General features: G+C 38.5%; 1 protein-coding gene across 3 annotated transcripts in view; it reads right to left on the minus strand.

Annotated features, from left to right (window-relative positions):
* The window catches only part of PRKCA (protein kinase C alpha), a 158,402-nt gene that overhangs the window by 35,397 nt on the left and 99,041 nt on the right, over positions 1–23,964 (minus strand). For all 3 annotated transcript variants that reach the window (XM_075719385.1, XM_075719384.1, XM_075719383.1), the window contains exons 4-8: positions 19,245–19,356; positions 18,407–18,535; positions 6,866–7,022; positions 6,636–6,770; positions 5,791–5,887 (exon numbers count right to left, since the gene is read on the minus strand). In XM_075719385.1, coding sequence (XP_075575500.1) covers positions 5,791–5,887; positions 6,636–6,770; positions 6,866–7,022; positions 18,407–18,535; positions 19,245–19,356 — 630 coding nt within the window. The remainder of the gene's footprint in view (positions 1–5,790; positions 5,888–6,635; positions 6,771–6,865; positions 7,023–18,406; positions 18,536–19,244; positions 19,357–23,964) is intronic.

The raw sequence follows: 23,964 nt of genomic DNA on the forward strand, positions 1-23,964 counted from the left end.
GGCAGCCAAGGCAACAGCACGCGGTGCCCAGCCCCACCCGCTGCCGTCCGCGGGAAGCAGCGCAAGCCGGGCCGCGTCACGTCCTGGCAGCAAAGCCAGCCCATCAGGCAGCCGGACAATAACAAATGAGGGCTGCTCCTGGGTGGTTTACCTAGTACCTGGATCAAGCCCGGTGTCCTGCTTTCGGCTGGGATAGAGTTAATTTTCTTCCCAGTAGCAGGCACAGCGCTGTGGTTTGGATTTAGTAGGAGAAGAACGCTGATAACACGCTGATGGTTTAGTTGTTGCTCAGTCCTGCTTATGCCAGTCAAGGACTTTTCAGCTTCCCATGCTCTGCCAGGGGCACAAGGAGCTGGGAGGGGGCACAGCCAGGATGATCCCAACTGCCCCAAGGGCCATTCCATACCATCCGGCGTCATGGGCAGTATGGAAACTGGGGGGGTTGGCCGGGGAGCAGCGATCGCTGCTCGGGAACTGGCTGGGCATCGGTCGGCGGGTGGTGAGCAATTGCATGGTGCATCACTTGCTTTGGATATTATTATTGTTATTATCATTATTACATTGTTATTATTATCATTACTACTTTATTTCAATTATTAAACTGTTCTTATCTCAGCCCAGGAGTGTTTCTCACTCTCACTCCTCCGATTCTCTCCCCATCCCAGCGGGGCAGGGGCAGCGAGCGATGGCCGCGCGGTGCTGAGCTGCTGCTGGGGCTGAACCAGGACACCCGGAAAGGGGAGACTGGAAATACAGCGTACAACCACTACGGCCACTTTCCCCGGGCACGCTGCCTGGCCTTCCTACTACACACGGGTTTATGACTCTGGCCCGCAATGCCGACGAATAGATGAAAATGGTACCTGCTTTTCCTAACACCGACTGGAAATTATTTTGCAGAAAAAGTACTTATCAGAATAACGTCATCTTATTGTGGAGTGATTTTATTGTTCTTCACTTAATTAAATGGAATGGCAGAAAACTAACAGCCATGAAAAGCCACTATTTTGTTCTACTGAAATAGGGAACTATTTTGTTCTACTGAAACCCACACAGAGAGCTACACTAAAGGAAATAATTAGAACAAAAGAAAATGTCTGACATCTTAAGAGTATGTACCAGGAGGACCGTTACTGTCTTCCCCACAGATGCCTTAAAATGAAGATTATATGAGCAGTAACCTATTCCCTCGTAACAACTTCCTTGGATCGCTTCAATTACCAAAGCTGACTGTAGTGACTCAGATTGCTCCCAGCACTTAATATACCTTGCACTCGGTAAATGTATCCACGTGTAAGGCTTATAGCTGCTCTGGTCTTTTTTTAATTAAAAAAAAATCATTGATAGGGACCATAACAGATGCTTTATTTTTCCTAACGTTTTCCATGATGGTGATGTGGAAAGAAGGGGACAGACAGAATAATTAACCACCCTACTTTCAGACCAGTGTTATTCTATTATTATTTTAAGGTGATATTTAAGTCTCAAGAAGTGCTTTACTGAGCAGCAAATTACAGGAAATGGGGCATGACAAAACTGAAAAAACTTCCTACAATACAAGTCTTAGAATTTGCATATTTCTTTTTCCCAAATAAAAAAAACAGAACAATGCCCTAAATGGCAAAAACATATTACCGCTCAAATCATAACCAGGTATGAAAAATACAATAAGGTTGTATTATTTCGATATTCTGCTTTTTTCTTTGACTAGCAAAATACTGTAACAGGAAAATAAGTATATAACAAATAGTAGATATTGCAGTTAAAGACTTGCTAGTTTGGGTCCATGGAGCCACCTGGGACTGTTGGGAGTTCCCATGGCAACCTCAGCACGGACAATTACGGAGCAGCTACAATTATTCTGAATATGCCTGTTGAGAACAGAGTTTCGTTTTGAGACGGCCACAAATAATGCCATTCCGGAGAGAAAATTCACAACCAAAGGTTAAAACCAAATGAAAAACAGTGACAGATTTTATCCTGCTTCCACTTCCTACAGGAGTGTATTTTTATCTCTAAATATTAATAATGATGTATCATCTATAAATCACTGAAGACAGATTTAATCATACTGCTAAATGAGCAGATAATTGATTTGTAAGTTTTAGTGATAGGTGAGATCCAGAAAATACGTAGGTTGATTAAAATGTGTAGCACAGAAAATACTGCACTGCACCTATGCATAATATACCTCAATTTCTATATACTGGACAACTTCATATAGATAATACATAGACAGCATATAAAAAGAAAACTCCTTGCAATAACATCTACAAATACTTAGTGAGGTCACTGCGTGATTCCATTAATGAAACCACGGTCCTCCTCAACATTTCTCTTTCTTTTCCAAATTTGGTCCCATTTGTTGGATAGGATCTAAAGCTACTGGGCACAAGTCAGGTGTTAATTTTTCAACTGGTTTAGATCTGGCAGAATGGGCCATGAGGCAACTTTTTCTCGTGACAAATAGTTTTTACTGTTCAATTACAAATGTAAGTGCGGAGAATGTTTGAATCTTTATTTACTTATTTATAATCTCGTATAGGCATTTTATGGTAGATTTACATTGAATAAATGACTTAAAGGATCTGTGCCAGAATGTCCAGTAAGTAAAGCAGCATACCAATGAGATTTGTGTGACTAATAACCACATTTAAACAAGAAGTCCGGGTTGTTAAAGTGGAGCTAGATGGATGTGATAGGATTGTGTAAAGAGTTTGAAATCAATGAGAGCTTCAGGCCAAATCTTAAAGATGTCTGTTGAATTGTAGATGCAGGCAGGTATTTTAAAAATTCTCATTGATTTGAATGGGGGGTAGCTCCTAAGTGCTCTTGGAGATTCTTCTAAGCGTATTTCCAAACTTTAGTCAAAAGTGCAAATGCAGTTTTAAGAATGTCTTAGACTTTTTTTTTTTTTTTAAGACCAGAAACTGGTTTCAGAAATTTCACATCTACCCGTTCTCTAATCTTTTATAACCTGAAAATTTTCTTATTCTTTCTTAATATTAAGCAATGAAATTCTCATCCTAAAGTTTCTCTATTCATGTATAGCTTAGGTTTGTATATAGCTCTTTACTCTGAAGACCACCATTATTCATTTTAAGTATTTGATAATAGTAATGCAATAGTTTTGTAGAAATTGTTGTAATTTTGTACTCAAAATTAAATCAATGTAGCTTGGATATCAATCACACTGTCATATCTCGAAAAGTAGACCAAGCACCACAAATGTAGACTTGATTAGCAAGCACTCTGAAGTTACTCTTTTCTATAAACTGATAAATGAGAAGATAACCCAGTATGACCTCTACATCTACCTATATTCTTAATCTTCCTGACGAATACACTCCCCTAGTAAAATGGCAGTCAAGGTCTTCCATCTTCTTCCTGCAAGGTTTCAAAGCTGATTTGAGAACAGTGGAAATATTTATTTAGATGATGTCATTAAATCACAAATAGCAGCCTATTTCTCAGTGCTATCTACTTGTTCCTTAGTATAGGGTACCTAAAATAAAATGACTATGTAAGCCAAGATATAAATGATAAGAAAAACAACGTAGAAGATGATCAGAGTCGGCACCACTGATGTACCATACCAGAATAGCTAATAAGTTAAATACCACCATTCAGACATCTGTGCTGTTAATTTTTATAAGCCATCACAGTAATTTCCCTTGAAAGCAAGTAAGAATGTTACTTGGAAGGTGCTGCTTCCCTCTGTTCCTTCTCACAGTGGTAAACTTTGAGAAAGAGGCTGACCCGAAATCCTTTTACCATGTAATATTGCATTATACTAGCCTTGGTCTAGTTATAATTACACATTTTGTACAGCTACCGATATTCCCATGTATCATCACTGAATTTTAAAACTGTTCATTATGCAACTCTGTAAACAATATTCCTGGAGACACTGTGTTCACTGAAAACCTATTCCCTTTCCTTGATTAATTCAGACCACTAAAATAGCATCAACCAGGCTACCTCCAGAACAGGGAAAGCCTCAAATACCCAGTGCTGAAGCTGAACTAATTAGACTTTGAGACAGACTAATTATTTGTGAGGCAGAGCTGACCCTATGTGAAGCTGCTGTTTCTGGGACCCAGTCCAGTAGCTTTACATGACAGGACCTCTCAGGATTTCTACTCTACTTCACTGCAGGCCATAGCTAAACCCTGACTGTTCGTTCTGCAACCAGTGTATTTACAGCTGGCTTAAGAAAAAAAACCTAAGAGATTGTAAATTCAATATGCAAACATACTGCATATAATAACTGCCATTTTTAAATAGACTATTTTAGTGACTTGTCTTTGCGCTGCCTCCGTCCCAAGAAAAAACAGGTAGATTCCTATACCTATATCACCAACATATACATATCCACCCAATTCCAGACTCTGTATATTGCACAGAGACATGTAAGGGCTCAAAAGAATTACTTTTGAAGCTGTTCTTTCTAGGAAGGATAAAAAGTGAATATGATCTTGAATAGAAAATGACCTAGTGCAGCAAAATAAAACCACACTGGTCAGTTCACAATTGTAAAGAAAGGAAAATGGAATGGAGATTCAAATACTTCTCAAATGTGTAACAAAAATCATAGTTCATGCTGCAGACAAAAGTATGGTAGCTGATCCAAATGTGTTCAGAAGAAATTGATGCACCTTTTCTTTTTCTTTCTTGAAAGTTGAACATGTGCCGTTTTTCCTCACTTTCTTGAGTTAACTCATCTTTTATAATAACAATGTAGAATTCTGCCTGATGGTGAACATAAAAAATTGCCATTTCAGGTTGAAAGGAATAGGCGTGTTTGTTTATGCACAATAAGTACATTAACTACCTTTTGGAATAAACAGCTAAACTAAAGTTGTAAATGTTCAACCAGACAAAAAAGAAAACAGTACTGTAGATTGGAGTATTTCAAATTCAATATTGTGTATGCAGCTGGAAAGAGCAGTCAAGTCAGATGAGCTGAATCCAGCACGACCATTAGCAAAGACCTCCCTCCCCACACCATGCCTTTCCTCTTGCTGGGTTCAAGGGCCAGCAAGCATTTTGCTGTAATATCGGCTGTAGCTGTTAGAAGAGGCAGAGCTGCTGGCTAAGTCTGTTCATTAAGAAACAACTCCTTTGCAAGGCACGGTGAGACCATGCTTGTGGCTGCCAACCACTCCAGTCTGCACCACAGGAGGCAGGAAGACTGCGGAAAGTAGCGCTTTTCTTCAGTGTTTCTTTTCTGTACACAACCAGCAACACCTCTCTCTTATCCTTAAAAACTTCCATACCCACCTTTAAGATATCAGAATTTCAGATGACAACCTTCTACAAAGGTTTGGAGGCTCCAGATAATCAGTAATTAACATGGTAAATATTTTCTTTTTTTTTTTTTTTAAAAAAAAGGCATTTAGTGTGAAACATTCTAAGTACCAAAATACTATTGTTTCTGAGAATTTCGTTTGTCAAATAATGTAGATACTAGTGATAACCACTGGCAGATTTTGCAGCAAGTATTAAGACATTGACATTATTACATATACTTGACATAAAATATTTTAAAACACCGACTTAATAAGTGTCGTAGCAGAGAAGCTGAACTGTCAGAAAAATGATACCACTACTGAGTTGAACCATTTGGTCCAATCTTCAGAAACCCAAAGGCACATAGCTGCGTACAGGCAACAGAAATAGTAGCACTCTAATATATACCTTTTAACAGGCTTTTTTTGTTGTTGTTGTTGTAATAAGGTGAAAAATATATGCCATGTATAGTTGCACTCATTTGTGTTTAATCCTCACCTCAAACTTCTGCCGGAGCTCTGCATTTCCATCTTCACCAGCATCTGGAATTGGAACATTATAATATTCACCTTCTTCTTGATTCAGCAGCTTGTACCTGTGGAACATTTGAGAAAAAAATGGTGACTTGAAAGTTTTGTTCCTGTTAGATTTAAATCTGATTGAGTTGTTTGCGTGTGGTTTGTATCAATGTCACAGGTATGTAAAGAACTGCTTTCAAAGATCGAAAGCAAACTCAGAAACAGAATACATTTAACCTAAAACTAGATCTTTAATCTCAAACTATCTGCCAAGGCAGTTAAATGGACAAGGAAATTCTTCCCACCTATCCTGTGATATGATGGGAGACGTCAACCCTGAAGCACCTTTGTCTTCAGTGCTTCTATAACCCTAAACACTTATCTTTGATGAAATGTACTTTTTGAGAAGATGTGATGAGTTCTACCCCTAGCTTGGTAGGCAATAAGATGGCATTTTATAAAATCAGTTCTCGTGTACTTTGAATTTGCAGAGCTATATATAATATAATACACTTAGTAATGAATATATCGTATTTGAGATAAAAATAAAATTCGTATCACAAGACTATGTACACAGAATTGAGTTTGCAGCAGCTCCTGGCTCCAGCGGAAGCTTCATGAACACCACAGAAGAAAAGCATTCCTTTTATTATCCTCCTTTGTTATATAGAGCCTATGTTTCCTAGGTTTAGTTTCATTTTCACTGAATTTATAGCCTGAGATACAGTGAAAAGCTGCAAAAAAGGTAGATTATATTGAAGAAAAATACTGATTTTCAACTTTTTGTGATATGTTCTCTCCTTCTCTCTTTTCAGAAACTCTTACCATCCACTGGCTGGCATTTTCATAAGCTCTGACACCCCAAATGAAAGAGATCCCATGAAATCATTTCTGGTTGTTCGATCCCAGTCCCAGACCTCTACGGATAACCGTCGATCTTTGTCTGTAGGTTTCAATTTACTGAAAAGGAAAGAAATAGAGGAGTTTTCAATGCAACACTGAAATAAATGGTTCAATGCATACAAAGATACTACTTTAAAAGGCGTTAAACTTACAATGTGAATGACTCATTCCAGTCTGGATTCAGAGTAGAACGGATGGTTTTTGTTTTTTGTTTACTTTCATTCTTAGGATCTGGGATGAGCTTCAGTTTAACATAAGGATCTGAAAGTCCATTTGGATCCATGGGAATTAGGTTTTTTGCTTCTCGCACTGTCAATATAAAACACAGCTATTTGTATAGGATTACAAATCACCATTAAGAAAGCAGTAACGTGTCAAACCAGAGTTATTGAAACATGCTGAAAAATAAAACAAATAAGATGTAAAACCCACTTGTCAGACTTGGCATGGAAGAAAGTACTTGTTGTAAAGTAAGGTTGCACTTAGCGATATTTATAAGAACGGTAGAGAGAAATGACAGGAGAGAAGAGCAATTCACAAATGACATGCAGCTTCCAGGCAGCTCTTCTCCTGCAATGGAATGATTAAATGTCCAAATCCATCACTACAAATTTTTTAGCAGGTAGCAATTCTTTGCGCTTTTATTTCCTCATCAGTCTTAGGTTATACAAATACAGGACTATCAGGCAAATACTATAAGGGCGATAGTCAGATCACAACGGATTTCAGAAGATAGGTTATTTCATACAATCCCTCACTGGAAGGCATCTAACACTAAACTTCCCTCGGATTCATGGTTCATTAGTTGTCAGATGGAATCACTGTAAGCATTATGTCACGACAGCAACCAAAGTAAAAGCGCAGAGAAGACAAGTTTACCTTCAGCTTCACAAAAATGTTAATGTAGCTTCTATTTTTACAATGTCAAAAGAAGGCATAAAGTGAGTTAATATATCTCATGTTGCTACGATCCCCAAAGAGAGAGAGACAAGAATAGTCAGCAATCTGCACAGGGTGCCATTCCCCGCAAGGCCACATCCCTCCCTGGAACAAGGCAGGCAACGCTGGGTTACGAAGGCATTGATCGGGGGCTCGGCCGCTTTCGGGTTCAGTCTGCCCGGAGTTACTGCAGCAGCTGCGGCGTTCGCTGAGTTCAGAAGTCACTGCAGGGGAGTGGAGTATCCCAATGGATGAGCAAAGACAGTACCTCCCTTTTGCAGAGGACCAGCACAACGCCCGTGTAACATTTATATGACATGTAACGTTTCTTCTGTGTTAAGGGCATTCAGCCACCAGCTTCTGCTGAAGCTCAGAAGAAGAGGTGAGTTTTCCTCATGCTGTGAAATCCCATCCCACCCAAACCGCTCGTGCTGCGATGGACTGCAGTGATCGAGTTGGAGATGGGCAATTCAGAGCTCACAACCGGGCATCTCAAAACCTGCTGGGAACAGTAATCCCCTGGGCTTGTTTTGGACAAGAAAACAGTGTTCATTCAGGAATTCCTTTGTGAGATTCATAGTTTAAGATTAGAATTGTTCCTGGAAGGAAAATCTCAAGAAGCTTTGAGGGTGACATAGTTCCTAGGGTATGAAGGAAGGCCAGCATTTAAGAGTGAGTCACTCGAGATACCATCCCAGACTGACAGTGCCCTCAGCTATTGCTTTCACAGTGTCAGCATCAGAAGGGCTTTTTTAATTTATCTACCTAATTGAAGAAATCTGAAAGGAAATTTAGGAAACATCAACCCTTAAGTCACCTAATTATTTCTTGACGGAAAACATTTCTCACAAAAACCTGAACTTTAGAGTCACTTAACTCAGTGTTAATGCAAAAAACCCCAAACTTGTCAGGATCTTCAGCAACAGAGAGTTACTGTTTGCCAAAGCACTCTCCTCCTTTCCCCCCAGATTTAAATGGCATTTTCATATTGTGAAAAAAAATTATAGACCTTCACAGGATTTCAACCTGTTATTTCCCAGCATGGAGGTTGAACGGCATCCAAGCAATGCAGATATTTTATAATGTGTTGTTTACCCTCATTATTTATAGAATAAGAAGAGGACAGTTTTCAGGCAACACTCAAATGACTTATAAACCAGGTGAAGTACATCTTTTCAAAGTGTCCTTTGTTCCCCCTTTAGAAATAAAGGCAGGGCTGTGGTGGATCACCAACTGTGCGCTACTGCTTCCATAGACAGCAAAAGATGGACAATGACTGTAAAGCACAGGACAGATATTATTGTGCTTTACTTAAGTACAGTGAAATGAAAGATTGTGGTGTTGACAACACCCTCATTATAACATAGAACTGAAGGTGATTTACAGAATCATCCAACAGTTCTGCTCCTTTTCCTATGCACCAAATACATTCACAAGTTGATGTAACTAGCTCTAGGCTGACATTTTCCTTTTACACGGTGGAGGGAGTGGTTCAGTGCTCATAATGACTGTGTTCTTCCAAATGATCTAACTGCTTAGTGCTTTAATGCAAATCTACTACTTAGCCACTGTGTCATTTGATTCAAGCTGTAGAGGGAAAATTCTTGGGGGAAAAACCATCCACTGCCAGGGAAAACACATAATTTCAAACAGTTTGACCTGCTCTGTTTATGTAATGAGAGAATATTAGGTGTGGTAGAACAAGTTGGAAGATGGAAATACCACATATAACTGGTACCTTATATCCAAAATAGCTGTAGAAAGAAGGCAGAGAACAGGAATGCAAGCTAGTTATTTGGAACATGCTATTTTATTTGTCAAGATAATTCTTATGCAGAACAGATACCCTGATGTAAATTAATTATTGAAATTAGATCATGGCTGGAAGGAATCACATTAAGTTGAACCAACAGTTGATACTGATTAAGTTATTTTTCTTAATTTTGTGTTTTTAAAATGAGAGACAAAAAATGCTTATGGGCTAAAATTTTAAAATAAAATGTAATTCTATTCACTAACTATATTACTCAAATAATTGTACCAGAAGAAAAATACACTGTATTTTAGAAGAACAGAACAGAAACAAGCATCTGTCTTGCAGAGCATTTCATTTCTAGTCTTCCACAATCCCCTAGTTTTCCAAATGCCCTGACAGGGCTTTGCAACTGGGGAAACGATGGCCTTCAGTCCAGAGAGCTTGTCTCCACTCTCATTTACCCTGAGTTTGCCCTTTGAGGGTCTCCACACCCAGTGGTCAGCTGGAAACGCATTCCTGTTTTCAATCCATAAAAACACCCCACCCAGTATTAAAATTTAGCTCACTGAAAGTGATCTTCAAATACTTCTGAGGAATAACATCAAGATTAAGTAACTTCAGTTAAATATTTACAATCCCAAAAGGACTAAGAACCATAAAGTGTGTGAGGGATGAAGTGACAGCCTTCAATAAAAACTGCTCTCTCTCTCTCTCATCCTATATTTGGTTTTATTTGGGTTTTTTTTTGTTGCTGGGTTTTTTTGGCCTTCTTGTGCATGGCACTTGTGACTGCACTGCTACATTTGGCACATGAGCTATTACTTCAAAATCCACGTTCTGATGTTTATTTCTATACTGTAGTTTGGCGTAAGTGCGGAGCAGAACTCTCTACATGTTCTACAGCTTCCCAGAAACTAGGAAGTTTTTCATTAAAATTCCTTGAACAAAATTGCTTAATTTTAACATGGCACCTTCAGACTGATCCTTTATGTTTAAATTCTACCTGGAGATGCTCAGTGTGAAACCTAGCAGAATTTTGAGAGATTGGCTGGGTGGATGCAGAGCCATTCTCCGAGCTACGGAGAGCTCCCTGGAGAAAGCCATCACCGATTAGCCTTGATACATGCTGCCGAGCCTAGGAAACAACACTGACAGCATGAGGGCCTGGCAGCGCGTGTAAGACTACTTCTTTCTTTTGCAGCAAACACAGAAAAAGAAAAAAGCCCTCTAAATACAAGAAAAAGAGAAGCTCAAAGTTGAATTGGGAAGGAAAGATGCAACATATACTAAATACAGGCTGCCAAAGAAGTCATTATCTCACTCCTGGTTTTAAGATACCTGGCCCATTTGTACTTTTGTCTGCATAATTAGTACCCTTAGATATATTTTTTCAACTGACATAGCACTTCTTTTCTTGAGGAAACAGCATGATGATACTTGTGCTAAATAGTGCTTATAACAAATTATCATCTAAGGGGCCCATCTCTTTAAGGGCACCCTATTTTTAACGAGACAGGTCAGGTTTCTGCAAGAGGGCTGACAGGAAGAAGAGATTTCCCCTCCCCACCAAAGGCACCACCTCTTGTGTGTGGCTGAAACAGAAAAAGTCAAATGAAAAATAACTCCAAGAAAATAAATCAACTTACAGTGGCTGAATTCTGCTCTAGCTGTAATGATAGCAAGAAGCCTGATATTGCTTTATAATTCTTAGTTAATTAAACTCAACACTGTGATAGAGATGGTACCTTCATTTATAGATGGCTGAAGTGAGATACAGTTCAACATCACTTGGAGCGTAACTTGGACGGAAACCTTTAATACTACTTGCCAGTTTTCTGTCATAACTATTAAGCACAATAATGACCTCCGTACTGCGCAAAGTAGCTGGTGCAAGTTAAATCTCCTAACATTTTGTCCAGATTAGACTCTTAACAGGGACTGAGAAAGCACACAGATGAAAGACAGCAAAGAGAGGTATATATTGAAGTTTCTAACAAAAGCTTGCCCATGTTTTCCTTCTAAAAACCAGAAACAGTTGTCAACTTGCCATGGAGGAAAAGAGCGTACCATTTTCTTCCTCACTGTTAATGAAGAAGAGATCATAAATCTTTAGTCAGCAGAAAATGTGGGCTATTTGATGGCTGGCCTATGGCTCTTCTATTATGTGCTACTTATAATCTGGCAGTATCCATCCAGGAGCCATGCCTGAAACTGGGACGCCTACTTTTCCAAGAATAGTATAAAGACATAAGCCAATACAGAGCTGGTTCTTAGGTATTCATACTTTAAATAAATATCTAAATAAGACAGAGTGGGCTGGCAGAGAACAACTGATATTTTATGTGAAGAGAAGAAATTCAGGCAAAATTTTGAGGAATTCAGAGAGCGGATGACAAAACCAGAACTTTTCCCATGCGATCGTATAGATCAAAAGTTGCAAGCCCTATGCAGTTATGGATTTATAACTTCTTGTGACACCAGCAAATTAAATCTAGTCATGGGAATGAGTAAATAAATGTTTCTGTCCCTATAACAAAGCTGAATTATTAGCAGCGTGAGTTTACTCAGTTCCTTTTCAAGTGAGTCACAGCTACCTTTTTCCTGAATTCCCAAATGTTGATAATAAAATAGTTTACTAATCACAGCAACCATTTCGTGCCAATCTTTTACTCCCTACAGGCAACTCAGATGAGCAGAAATCTCTCAACTGCATGCGAATAGCTGCTTTTAGAAGATGCTTCAAGTCTCAGACAGTCTCATCTGGCAAGCAAGCTAGCAAAATGAAAGAAAAAGGAGACCTTTGTTAGCTCCAATGCGTCGTGAAGTTTCTGTCTTCCCACAGTAAAGCATTAGTAAATTATTCCATAATTCTCATTACTTCCTGAAGAAGATTCTGGTACAGATTCCAGTAATCTGCCCAGTTAATCGATGACTTAGGTGAGTGACAGAGGATCTTGTATTCCCAGCCAAGGAACTTTCTCCCCAGTACCTTACCGCACTCCTCTTAATCACAGTTTAAAAGACTTACCTATTACTGAAAATAATCTTTCTTCCAGTTTGTGTACTTGTACTCTCCGTATGCAAAATCCAAAGCTGCCTCCAAAGCTTCTCAGCTTTCATTAAAGATTTGTTATAAGATTTTATTAAAACTATGACTGAATGCTAGCTTTCTCAAGCTGGTCGTGACTCACATGTACAACTGGCTCCAAAACAAATCCTGCTTTTCAGACAATTTCCAATTTCTGTACAGTTCTCAGGCACTAAAAGGGCTTTCTGATATGAGACTTTTCTCTATTACCTAACTACTCCCCTGCCCAACTAAAATTTCTTTTAATATTCCTCCTGAGACCAGTGCCTACCCATTACACCCCATTTCCTGAATCCTGAAAGATGGCAACATAACGAATGTAGGCTATCGGAATGCCTGCACCTCACAGGTGATTTACACACTAGAAATAGATGATTAATTTCCTTCCTATAACAAGATGAAAAATGACCCAATGTTGCATGATACTTCATCCCCCTGTATTTATTAAGATATTCTCTCCTACTACCAAAAAATGTACCGTCACCTCTGAAGCTACTGTGCCTGCAATAAGTTCTCCGGTTTCAATTTCAACTGGAAATCTCATAGGAGCAACTGTATTTTGCTTGTAAAGTAAGATTCCCTTTATAAAAATTATCATCATAAAAAAATATGTACTACTGCGTAGGACAGCTACTTAATAAAACGTAAGTCTTAACACAAGATGTATCAAATCGTCTGAAAAGGGATTCCGTCTATTAAATTTCTAATTCTTATCTGTTTATTTATCTTACATAAATATATAGCATTTTAGTTAATTTTTTTAATATGCATGCAGATGGCCATTTATGAAAAACTAATGTTTCTTTTAAATACTACACATTGCCTGTATCTTCATGGTAAAGTTAATTTAATGAATGAAACGGGGAGCATTCAGTTGCTACCGGGGTTGGCATTTGTTAAAGTCACAGCTCTTTCTGTAAAGAACACAACAACCCTGCAGGTTGTGGGAACGCCGGAAAAGAGAGAAGATATTAGCGAGACACAACATGCGATTCACATTCTTTGAGACATTAAAAATGCCTCCCATGTACAAGTAATTATTTGGGATCACTTTCTAGGTATTGGGTACTGAAAGCTGGTCAAATAGCCAGAATATTCATATATGTTTCCTTTTAAAACCAGTTGCAGAATATAATGAAATTAATGCTAACAAAGATAGACGCTAATACTCACCTAGACAATCATAAATGACATTGTTAGAGCGTGTGCGTGGTGGGGTCTTTTAAGGAACCAATTTTTACGAGAATCTAGAAATGTGCCAAAACTCTCCAGTTTGTGTCTCAAGCTTGTTTGGACAGAGGCTTTTAACCCAGCTGCCCACAGCAAGCAGCGTGACAAGACATTAATATTCAGTGCCATAGGGTGGCTCAGCATTCATACATTCATAAATAATTTGAAAACCTTACGGTGGGGAGTACAGAACTCCTAGGGAGATTATTGTTGGAGAGCCTGCTATGTGCTCCCAACCTCTACAGAGATCACTGCCAGGTTTCCTCCTCTTTTAAATAATAGAAGCGTCACTGAAGAATAAAACCAGATTTTCTGTATTCCTTTAGCTAATGAAAATACATTTTAAACCCCTGAAAACTCTGGGCCCTGTGTGTGTATATATATATTTTAATAACTTTTACGTAATGGTAGGGCGCATTAGCTGACAGCGAGTCACTAACACCCTGCCTCTAAATCGGTGCCTGCGTTGGGAGGGCAGTTCCTTATTGTCAGCTGCTGTCAAATCCAACTCCCAGCAAAGGATAGGTCACAGTTTAGGATCCCAATAATGTGGCAGCTTTTTATATGTCAGTGCACCAGATGGGGTTATTTTCTCACAAAGGTTATTGTTTACTCACTATAAAAATAATTCAAAAATAAAATTAAAAAAAACCCCAACCCCAAACTGTGATTCAACCACCTACAAACTCACTCAGAAAAGCCCCAAATTATAAGATGGGTCAACAAGTAATGTAAGAGTGAGAAAACTTTTACCGCACATCAGGAGGAAGAAAATTCAGTGCAAAAAGCATACATTAAGAATAGCAAAAACTGCTTTACTATCTAAAAGCAGAATCTTCAAGTCAGTCCAACCTGTGAAGGGGTCATGAATTCAGTGATTTCAGAAAAAAGCAATTCAAGACAGTTCCTGTAAAAAGAAAACTAACAAGTTGTTTTACTGCAAGTTCAATAAATTATTAACATGCAACGCAACTCTCAAGGTAGTAGCTGTAAAACAAACCATTGATACTTAAGAATTGCAACACAAGTGAGCACTGAATGTGGTATATTGACTAGCACTAGGAAGACAGCAAGGTTTTGGCAAAGTATACCAGTATAAAATTCCTACTTATTTGTGAAGAAGGGATGCAGAGTCTCTAACATTCACACAGAAAAGACTGCGTGTCTACCTTCAGGCACCCCGACTGAAGACCCGACCTAGTAAACTAGAGTGAAGTATGTTTATGTATAGGACTGAATCATTCCCACCATTAGTTCAATACAAAAGCTGACAAAGTACTTTGATATTTTAGATAATCGGACTGAACCCCTGGCCAGCTCCATCTGGCAGTACTCTGCCTTGCCTCTTTCCCAGAATTCACCAGGAAAAACCCCAGTACCATTTACAATATTTTATCGGGAAAACACTTAGCGAGCGTGTACTGTGGCCTTTTTTGGAAACAAAAGGCACCACAAAACCCTCAAAGCAATTACACAGAAGTAAAGACAAATTGCAGCACCCCCAACGGGCTTTCCTGGCTAGAACCAGGAGGGTCGAGGTGCCCATGGACGGTATTCGCAAGGTGCCAGCCGGAGTGCCATGTCTCCATTTAGCAGCGCAGATGTTTCGCATGCAATCAAGGCTGGCTACAAAAGAATCAGCAGGAGCTAATTAACAGCCAAAACAGGATGCAGAGCAGATATATTAAGGAATTCGGCTGAAGGAGCTCAACACCTACGGAGTAATTCCTTTGAAAAAGATTCAGGCAAAGGCTCAAATCAAACAGCCAGTCATTGATTATTTTTCCTGCTGTTCCTAAACCTCCTGGACATTTAATTCACCTTCTTTCCTGAGTCTAAAGGCAGTGTTTGGCAGCTCTGGGAACTGTGTAGTCTAAGAAAGGTTTTGTCAGTAAGCATTTTAGAAGCAATGCTGTACTGGGGGAAAAGGAGTTCGAAATCTTTGCGTAGCAATATGTCCATGAACTGACGATTCCTCATTTCCTCTTCAGTTAAACATGCACGAAAGGTATCTGAAACTTCACCCAATCTGGGCTTAGTTTGGTTAGTAACTTTTATTAAGAAAAAACGAAGCTTACTTCCAGGGCTACTGTCATTTTTATTTAAAGAAATTTTCTGAAAGCTTGGAAATGCTGACAAGCCTCAACCAAAACAACTTAACAGCACCATAACTGTTAGAGACATAACAAGGGTGTAGTAAAAATTTTTCTTGTTGTCCAGAAACCTACTTAATTGTGTGAATGGAAATGTTTTGTTTATAAACACAAAAGTAACAACATTTGCCAAGTACACTCACACCAAAAAGAGCTTATGAAGAAAACCTACAAAGTATCTGTAGCAATTTTACCATATTCATATTTCAGACAAGACCTTTTCAAATAAAATTGTGAACTAAAAGAATACCTGTTTGTGTAATTGTTTCACAGTGCCTTAGTACCACAAAGACTTGTAACAAACATTTTTGTCCCTAAAAGGATTATGAACCTGCTGAATCATCAGAAAATACGTACATGTTATTTGTCAAATTAGGTGCGTTATGTCAGAAGGTTTAAGCCACATTTAAGAACCTTGCTGCAAAGCAGCCTAGGATAATGCAAATATTAAATTTTGTCACTTGGGTGATTTTCAAATTAGTTCTTTCTCATGGTACAATTACTTTCAGAACCTGCATCACCATGTTTGAAGTGTCTCACTACTTAGTGAAACCACCTTTCTGTTAATGACAGTACCTTGGACAAATTTACCCCTCCTACGTTGACAGGAAGCTATCTGAAAAGCTAAGCTACAATTAAGTATCACTTGGGATCCGTTCTGATCCTTTCTAACTAAATTATATCATACCTCTCCTTTTCAATGCATTTTGCAAGGTTTGACAGGAGAATATGGAGGTATTCAGAGTTAGAGAGAACAAAGCCATGAATGAATACAGCGACTGGAGGGAAGTTCACTGGTTCTATAAGCTGTGAAAATTCAGTGCGCTGGTCTGATTTCCTGTATGTTGACTACAAGGGGTATGGTCTCCATTAGATTCGTTCCCCAAAGAAGCGCAGGTAGAAGGAACATCCTTTTGGCATATAATAGGCTCCAGCCTTTCAACTGAGCAACACTGAAGCAATACACAGCACTCAACATCCACAGGTTGCCAACAACTACATCAAGAAACAGACAGACGTTGAGATGGTCTAAGAAACATCCTCCTTTGGCCCGCTATAACTCTGCCCTCGAATTTAATTCCATTTTGCAACACCACACAGGCAACGATAACAGCATCGTACCTTGTTCTTGTTTCATTGTGTGGACATTATGAATTCGGTTTCCTGTGGTACGTGTTTTAAAGACGTATCAGTGTACATCTAGTGGGATGTATTAAGATGTGGTGCCCGTCAGTTTTCTTCTCTGGAGAAGCAGTGTTGGTCACCTTGATAACACACTAACCCATCCACTCTCCTGAGGTAAAATCTTTTGATAACTTGTGTTTTATGACTGTCTTCTACACCATTTCCTAAGTTACATCATACTTATTTTGGTCTTAGTTACTACAGCATGTTTCTAATCCTTAAAGTTCTGAGCCATAAAAAATTGGGACTCTCTTTTAGAATTTAGAATCTTTTTATAGACTCGCCTCTACCTATTAAAAAAAAATCATGAACAAAATTTTCTGTTATTCCTTCAATTCGATTCTGTCCATCCTAATTCCTGCCCCGTGCTCTCCCTTTGAGTAAATACACTGTCATCTGATTGGCAAAGAACATTTTTGTATATCTGTGTCCAACAGAAAGGAAAAATCAACAACAAAGTTGACTACCAACTTTACACTTCAGATATAAGATACGCTAAATATCAGGTGGCCCAGAAAGCACATACAGAGCAAACACAGCATATGCTGTAAATACAAACACTCATGTAGATCCTGAGTGATAAAATCCACTTTCTGATACCGCATAAGGAAGTTCTGTTGGAGTTAAACAACCTATTACATGTCTATTTAGGAGGACAAAACAGTCCTTCAACTTGCAAAATACATTTTCCAGAATTTTTTCTGCAACTTCAGACTTGGAATGGGTCAGTGGGGGTGCGTGGGTGTGCGCGCGTCTGTGCTCAACCAAAGCTTACTCATAAATTCTGGGAGAAACACTTCCAAGGAAATGAACTGCCACCCGCTCTTTCCTTCCTCTCTCTCCCTCCTCCTCCCCATCTTAATAACCTTAACCTTACAGAAAGTGATTTTTTTTTTTTTTATTTTATAACTCACTAGGAGTAATACTTGGGATTGAATCCAAGTTGCCTTTGTTTATTAAATACTCTGAAATGCAGGAAACAACTCAACTGATGAAAGTTTAGAGTTATTTCTTGTGTTCTTAAGATGATGGCTAACTTCCTGAGCAGCTCGCTATCCCACTGGGCTGCTTCCTACATGAAAAACTGACATTACAGTGATTTTATAATTAATATTCCTGAGTTTTTAAAGCTATTACTACAGCTTTCATTTTTCTGTTTATTTTTATGAACACCAGTTCATAGTTTCTTGATTCAAGGACATGTTGAATGAAATCCTCACACTTCTGAAGGGAAATACTCCATCACTGGCTTTACTACACAAAAATTTGATCAAGGTACATAAACCCCCAGTGAACATTATACATTTATAAACACTGCAAAATTCCAAAATGAGTTGTGTACCTGTTACTTCCAGTTTGTCACCAGTGACTTCAGCTTTCAGATAAATCCTTCCTCTTTTCTCTGTGTGATCCATGCCACAGAGGCTTGGGACGTTTATCACGCATTGCTTATGAACGTTCATATCACAAGCTGTGGATATAAAAATAGTTCAGACAGCTATGAGAAACTAATAATATGATTACAGTGCAAACACTGAGCAAAGTGAAAGTTAAGACTGCAATGCTTAACTGCTAGCAAGACTTTCAGATTACAGCTGCATGTTTTTCAACTGAACGACACGGTTAGTTTCCATCTTACAATACATTTTGTAGACAGTGAATGAAACAGAGAATAAAATAATCTACTTCAGAAACCTAAAGGTATTGTTAATGAAGTGCAAGGAAAACAAAGTGAAAATGGAATAAAGACTTGCTGGGAATATGACTAAGAAAACAGAGCGTTCAAGCCAGCATTAGCAATGAAGGGAGTTAGGTTTAAATTGATTATTAGGTTTTCTAGCAGGACACTTCCAAGACAAATGAAATGCAAGGAAAATATTGGACCTTGGCTACCAACCAAACTGAAATTTCAGTTTTCAGGAGTGCGTTCACGTGACTGGTCCAAAAACAGCCTTCCTCAAAAACTGCCACAGCAAATGCACTTCAGCCACAGCAAACTCAATACACCATGTTCTCAACAACAGAGGCGATTTTCATTAGTGTATTATTATAGCACTGAAATATTAATAGCTGACATTTGAAATGGTATCTTCTACAGAAAAGAAATAAGAAGCTGTTATCCAGAGTTTCCACTTAATTTCTAAAATACCCTTTTGGTAACACAGAAAAACTTCACTTACTGTCACATTTCATCCCTTGGTGCAGAAGCCCATATAGCAATGACCCACAATGGTCACAAAAGGTTGGGCTCCCATATGTGTGGATCTTAAATTTGTGCTTGCTTCGGGGATCCTGAAGGAAAAAACAGGAAGAGATTCTCAAGTCATAAAAAATAAGATGGACACATCTTTAATATATTACTTCAAGTATCAAAAACTTTCCAGCTCTGCAACTTATGCTACAGAAAAATATATTCTGGCACGTAGCTTATTGACAACCCTTACAGCGGTACCTACATCGGTGCAGGTACATTGGCCTCGCTTCCCATTTTTCCCTTGCTTTGGTGTTGTAAGAAGGAGTACGTCAGCTCAGAGAACACAGGCTTGTTCCCGTGATTCATCTACACTAAAACTTCCATTTACTGACTGAACATATACATAAAGTATAATGATAGCATTCAGCCTGTGGCTAAAGTGTCATATACTGTCTGCTTGTTTCAGTGTGTTATCATCACCATGCCGAAATGACGGCACAAAAAATAGCAGGAAAGGAGGGAAGTAACTGCCAAGGAGCTAATCTGAAATACAGTCGAATGACTGTAAAATCAGGATCTTAAAGATGGGATCATCTTGAAATGTTGCAAACTTATAATCCATACTATTCTAAAGGAAAGCGAACAAATTCTAACTCGGCATGTAGTAAATATTTTACCAAGACTGCTATTCCCGTCTGATTTTCCAATAGAGAAATTTATAGGGAGGACATTTTAAGGCCACCAGCAGGTTGGAAATGGTTTCTAAATTAGGACTGGTGAAAGGGAATACACCCAAACCACTTAAAATCAAACACTGTATGACGCATCCAAATACATTTGCTGTTTCTCTAGAACTAGAGGTTCCCTTTGGACAACCAAGAACATTTATATGACGGTTAGAAATCACAGCTTCAATACATTCACCCACATCAGGCTCATTCCATACATACATGGCCACAGAACTTCACGTGCACCAGGCTCACGCAGCCCGTTCCCCATGCTTGGAGATGTGCATTGCAAAAATAAACAGCTTGATAGCCCTATACCTCTGTGTACATCATCTATATTTTAATATCCTTTATGACCACTACCAGCTCCAACTGTATTTCAGTCAAAACTATCACTGCACAATCTTAATCCCAAGTTGGGAAGAGCAGTAATTCTTCATGAAAGACCACAGAAATTATGAAATACCAGGTCTTTCATGCATTAAAATATTTTTAACAAAAATACAACTGCAAAATGAGACCTCAAAACGTTTTTCTTCTGTTTACATTTTATATTAATATACCTTTATATAAGAATTATTAAATTGTCACAAAAAAGAAATCAACTTTTCAACTTGCATCTGGCAACAAAAGCTTTCCAAAAAAATCGAAAGGAAGGCAAAGCGTGTTATACAAAATGGAAAAGCTGCTAACTCTTCAGAAATAAAAGATGCCCTAATCTAAATGCTTTCTCAAGAAATTCAAGAGATTTGGGAACCCCCTAACAGTCATTTTCATAAAGATATGACTATGAGAAGGCAAAATATTACCTTCAAATTTAGCATTTTGCCATACTATGCTTTGTGAAGGTATTTTTGGTTTGGTAAGCATTCTTTGCATGATTTTTTTTTTTGGTATTGATTCTAAGTTTTATCATGAATCCATAACCAGTAGTTTTTACTGCACAGATCGAAATTACATAGTATCCAGGATAACGAGTAAAGACTTTAAATTAAGAATTCAAATTGAGACTATTTCAATAGTTCTGTTTGTTACACAGCCTGAGATATGAAATGCAAACTGCTAACAACCAAATTTATTTTGTAAACACAGTTAACCTAAATGGAATGACATTCAATGCTCCAGAGAACATCTGTTTCGTTATTTATTAAAGACATAGCCAATGGCTCTTGTGGTGCGGGGTCATGGGAATGTTGCTTTACTACAGGGTTATCTGATGGAGCAACTTCAACTATATGCCTTCCAAACCATTTAAAACACATTTTCAAAGCTAATTCTTCCTTAAATTGTTTTGTTTAGAAGACATAAGGGGACTTGTTGCCTTATAAATATACACTTAAAAATTACTCTGGTAAGCACATGTGTTGCCGAGAAGGATAAAACCCACAGCTTCTGACACTGAATAAGCAGATTTTTAAAGTTGTGTTTAATATCTGACATAAGTGGTATTTATGAGTATGAAGTAATGACATAGAGGGGAAAGAACTATGGGAAATTATTATAGCAAATGGCTACCAAATACATTGAACCTGTATATTATACTGAAATTATACAACAAACACTACCAAATAATTCCATTCCAATCAACGGAATATACATGGTAATTAAGTTAAGCAGGGGGGTGTGTGGGGCTTACAAATGTTGTGACACCTAAGGACAACTACGCTACACTCACTACAAAGCAGCACTACATGAGCAAAGGCTCACGTACTCCTGCGCCTACCTGCACGTGGCTACAAAACACCAGCGAAGGCATTCTTATGAAACAATGAAATAAAGCCGGTCACACGAACAAATAAATCCAGTGGGATCACACTTTGAAGTTGGCCCTACATGAATCAATGTATATAATTTGAATCATCATTTGCTTTCTAGAATAAATATCAGTCTTCTGTCATTGTGTGAAAATGCCCCTGTACATTTAAAATGAACAATTCAATAGGAATTAATTTTTTTTTAAAGAGCAGCAAGTATGTTGTGACTATTCTTAGTTAGTATTCTATATGCACACACACAGTCACTTCTTCAGGGCACAGCATAAAAAAAGGGGACAAAGGAAAACAGTACCAAAACTACTGATGAAATGGAAACTTTGTACGTAGGAAATCTCTCTTTTAAAATCCCTTTAATAGAAGTAAATAGAAGAACCTCAAAAATATTTAAAAACCAACAAATAAGAGTGCACTCTTCATCAGTATTTAACCCTTTTTTCTGTTTCAATCTTATGCATTTTTTTATTTTTGGTAAATTGAAGTATACAAAACATTACTATTTTGAAAGCAAGTCTGAGAACATACAGAGAACGCCAAGAGATCTCTATGCACCCATCACAGATGATAAAGCCTTTTTATCTTATGCCCTGTATTAACGTGGGCTTCTCATGCACTTAGAACTACCCTTGAATCTACAGTTTACACTTTAATTATAAGTAATGAAATTAGTAATAATTATCACATTGCCAGTACTAATTACTTACATTATTAACAGCAATTAACACTTATTAGTTGTTAATACAGCTTAATACTTCCCAATGTTAGACATGCATTAGGTGACTGACGTGCATTCTTGAGGAAATAACATTGTCTTTAGCATTTTTCAGCTAGAGGTAAACTACTGAGTTAGAGGTAAGCTCCTGCAAATTTTCTTCAAATATCCCCTGTTCATCAACATAAACTTTCAATAATTCCCAAAGCATAGCTGGCAGTCATATTTCATAGTAAACACGGGGAGCCAAGCCAGGATATGACAGATGAACTGCCAAATAATGGCTGCTATTTGCAAGAGAATTGAACTTTGCACTAAACTTGGCATAGATTAATTGTGAAACTCTAAAGGGAAAACCCACTTCTGTTTCCAAAATCCATCAAAATTATGAAGGGGAAAAGTGGCAATGGGAAAGCAAAGGGAAAGCACTTGTTAAGCAGTGATGAATGATATGCTCCATTAAAATTCATGTTATTTTCATGCTAAAAAGTGAATTCTCTGCTATTATTAAGACAATCCCCCATTTTCATAAGTACAAGCGAATGCAATATAATATAATTAAATGGGAAAGGAAACTCTGGGCAATCGATATCGCAGACATTTAAATATTTGTCTTTGGAAAACCTTTAAATGGGCAGAAATTTAGCCAGCGCTCTGCAATTCGACTGCAGTACAGCAGGCTGGAGCTTCAGAGCCCGTCACGACATGTACGGGTGCAGCATCCCTATAAAGATGAATAGCAACTGGGCATCGACACCCCATACAGCTCTGAAAAATTCAAAATATTATTCGTTAGCCTCAGAGCTAAGACATGCTTATACAGAGACGGGCAGCCCCAGAGTCGCGCTGCCCTGGAGATCCGTGCTGCACACAGGCTCGCGCTATGCGGACCTAGCCAAAGAAAACCGAAAACGGAGGAGAAACCTTTAAAAAAATAAAGAAATGAGTTTGCAGAAGGGACTTGCCCAGCCAGCCAGCTCGGGCTCTGCCAAAAGGGGTTTGGATTTGCTCCGAAGCCTGCCCGGGAGACGGGCAGGAATCCTGCCGCACTCCAGCAGAGGGAAGCAGAAGAACACGGAGGCATCTCAGCAAACCCAGACTTTCTTCACTCTCTGCACTGCCACTGAACTCCATTTTGCCCCCCTGCAGCACTAGTGCCCCCATTCCCGCCTCTGTTCTTCGTTTAGTACAAACGAATCCATTTCCTTTATTGAACAGCAACGGAAAGCACCCCCCGGCGAGAAATCATTCCATAATTTTGCAGGCTCAAAGACGGGGGGTGCGCAATAATTGAAAGCGCATGGTTAACCAGCAGCACATGTCAAACTGTGCTTTAACACGTTACAAAACAGCTTATGAGCATTATATTTCTGAATTCTTTCTAAAAGCTCCCTTTTGATTAGAATTTTATTCCCCTTGCTAGCAACATTAAACCGACTATAATTTTGCAGGCATTAAATCATCACTTTGCTTTTAAGTATAAAATAGACAAAA

Source organism: Pelecanus crispus, chromosome 12 (assembly GCF_030463565.1).
Source record: "Pelecanus crispus isolate bPelCri1 chromosome 12, bPelCri1.pri, whole genome shotgun sequence".
Classification (NCBI taxonomy): domain Eukaryota; kingdom Metazoa; phylum Chordata; class Aves; order Pelecaniformes; family Pelecanidae; genus Pelecanus; species Pelecanus crispus.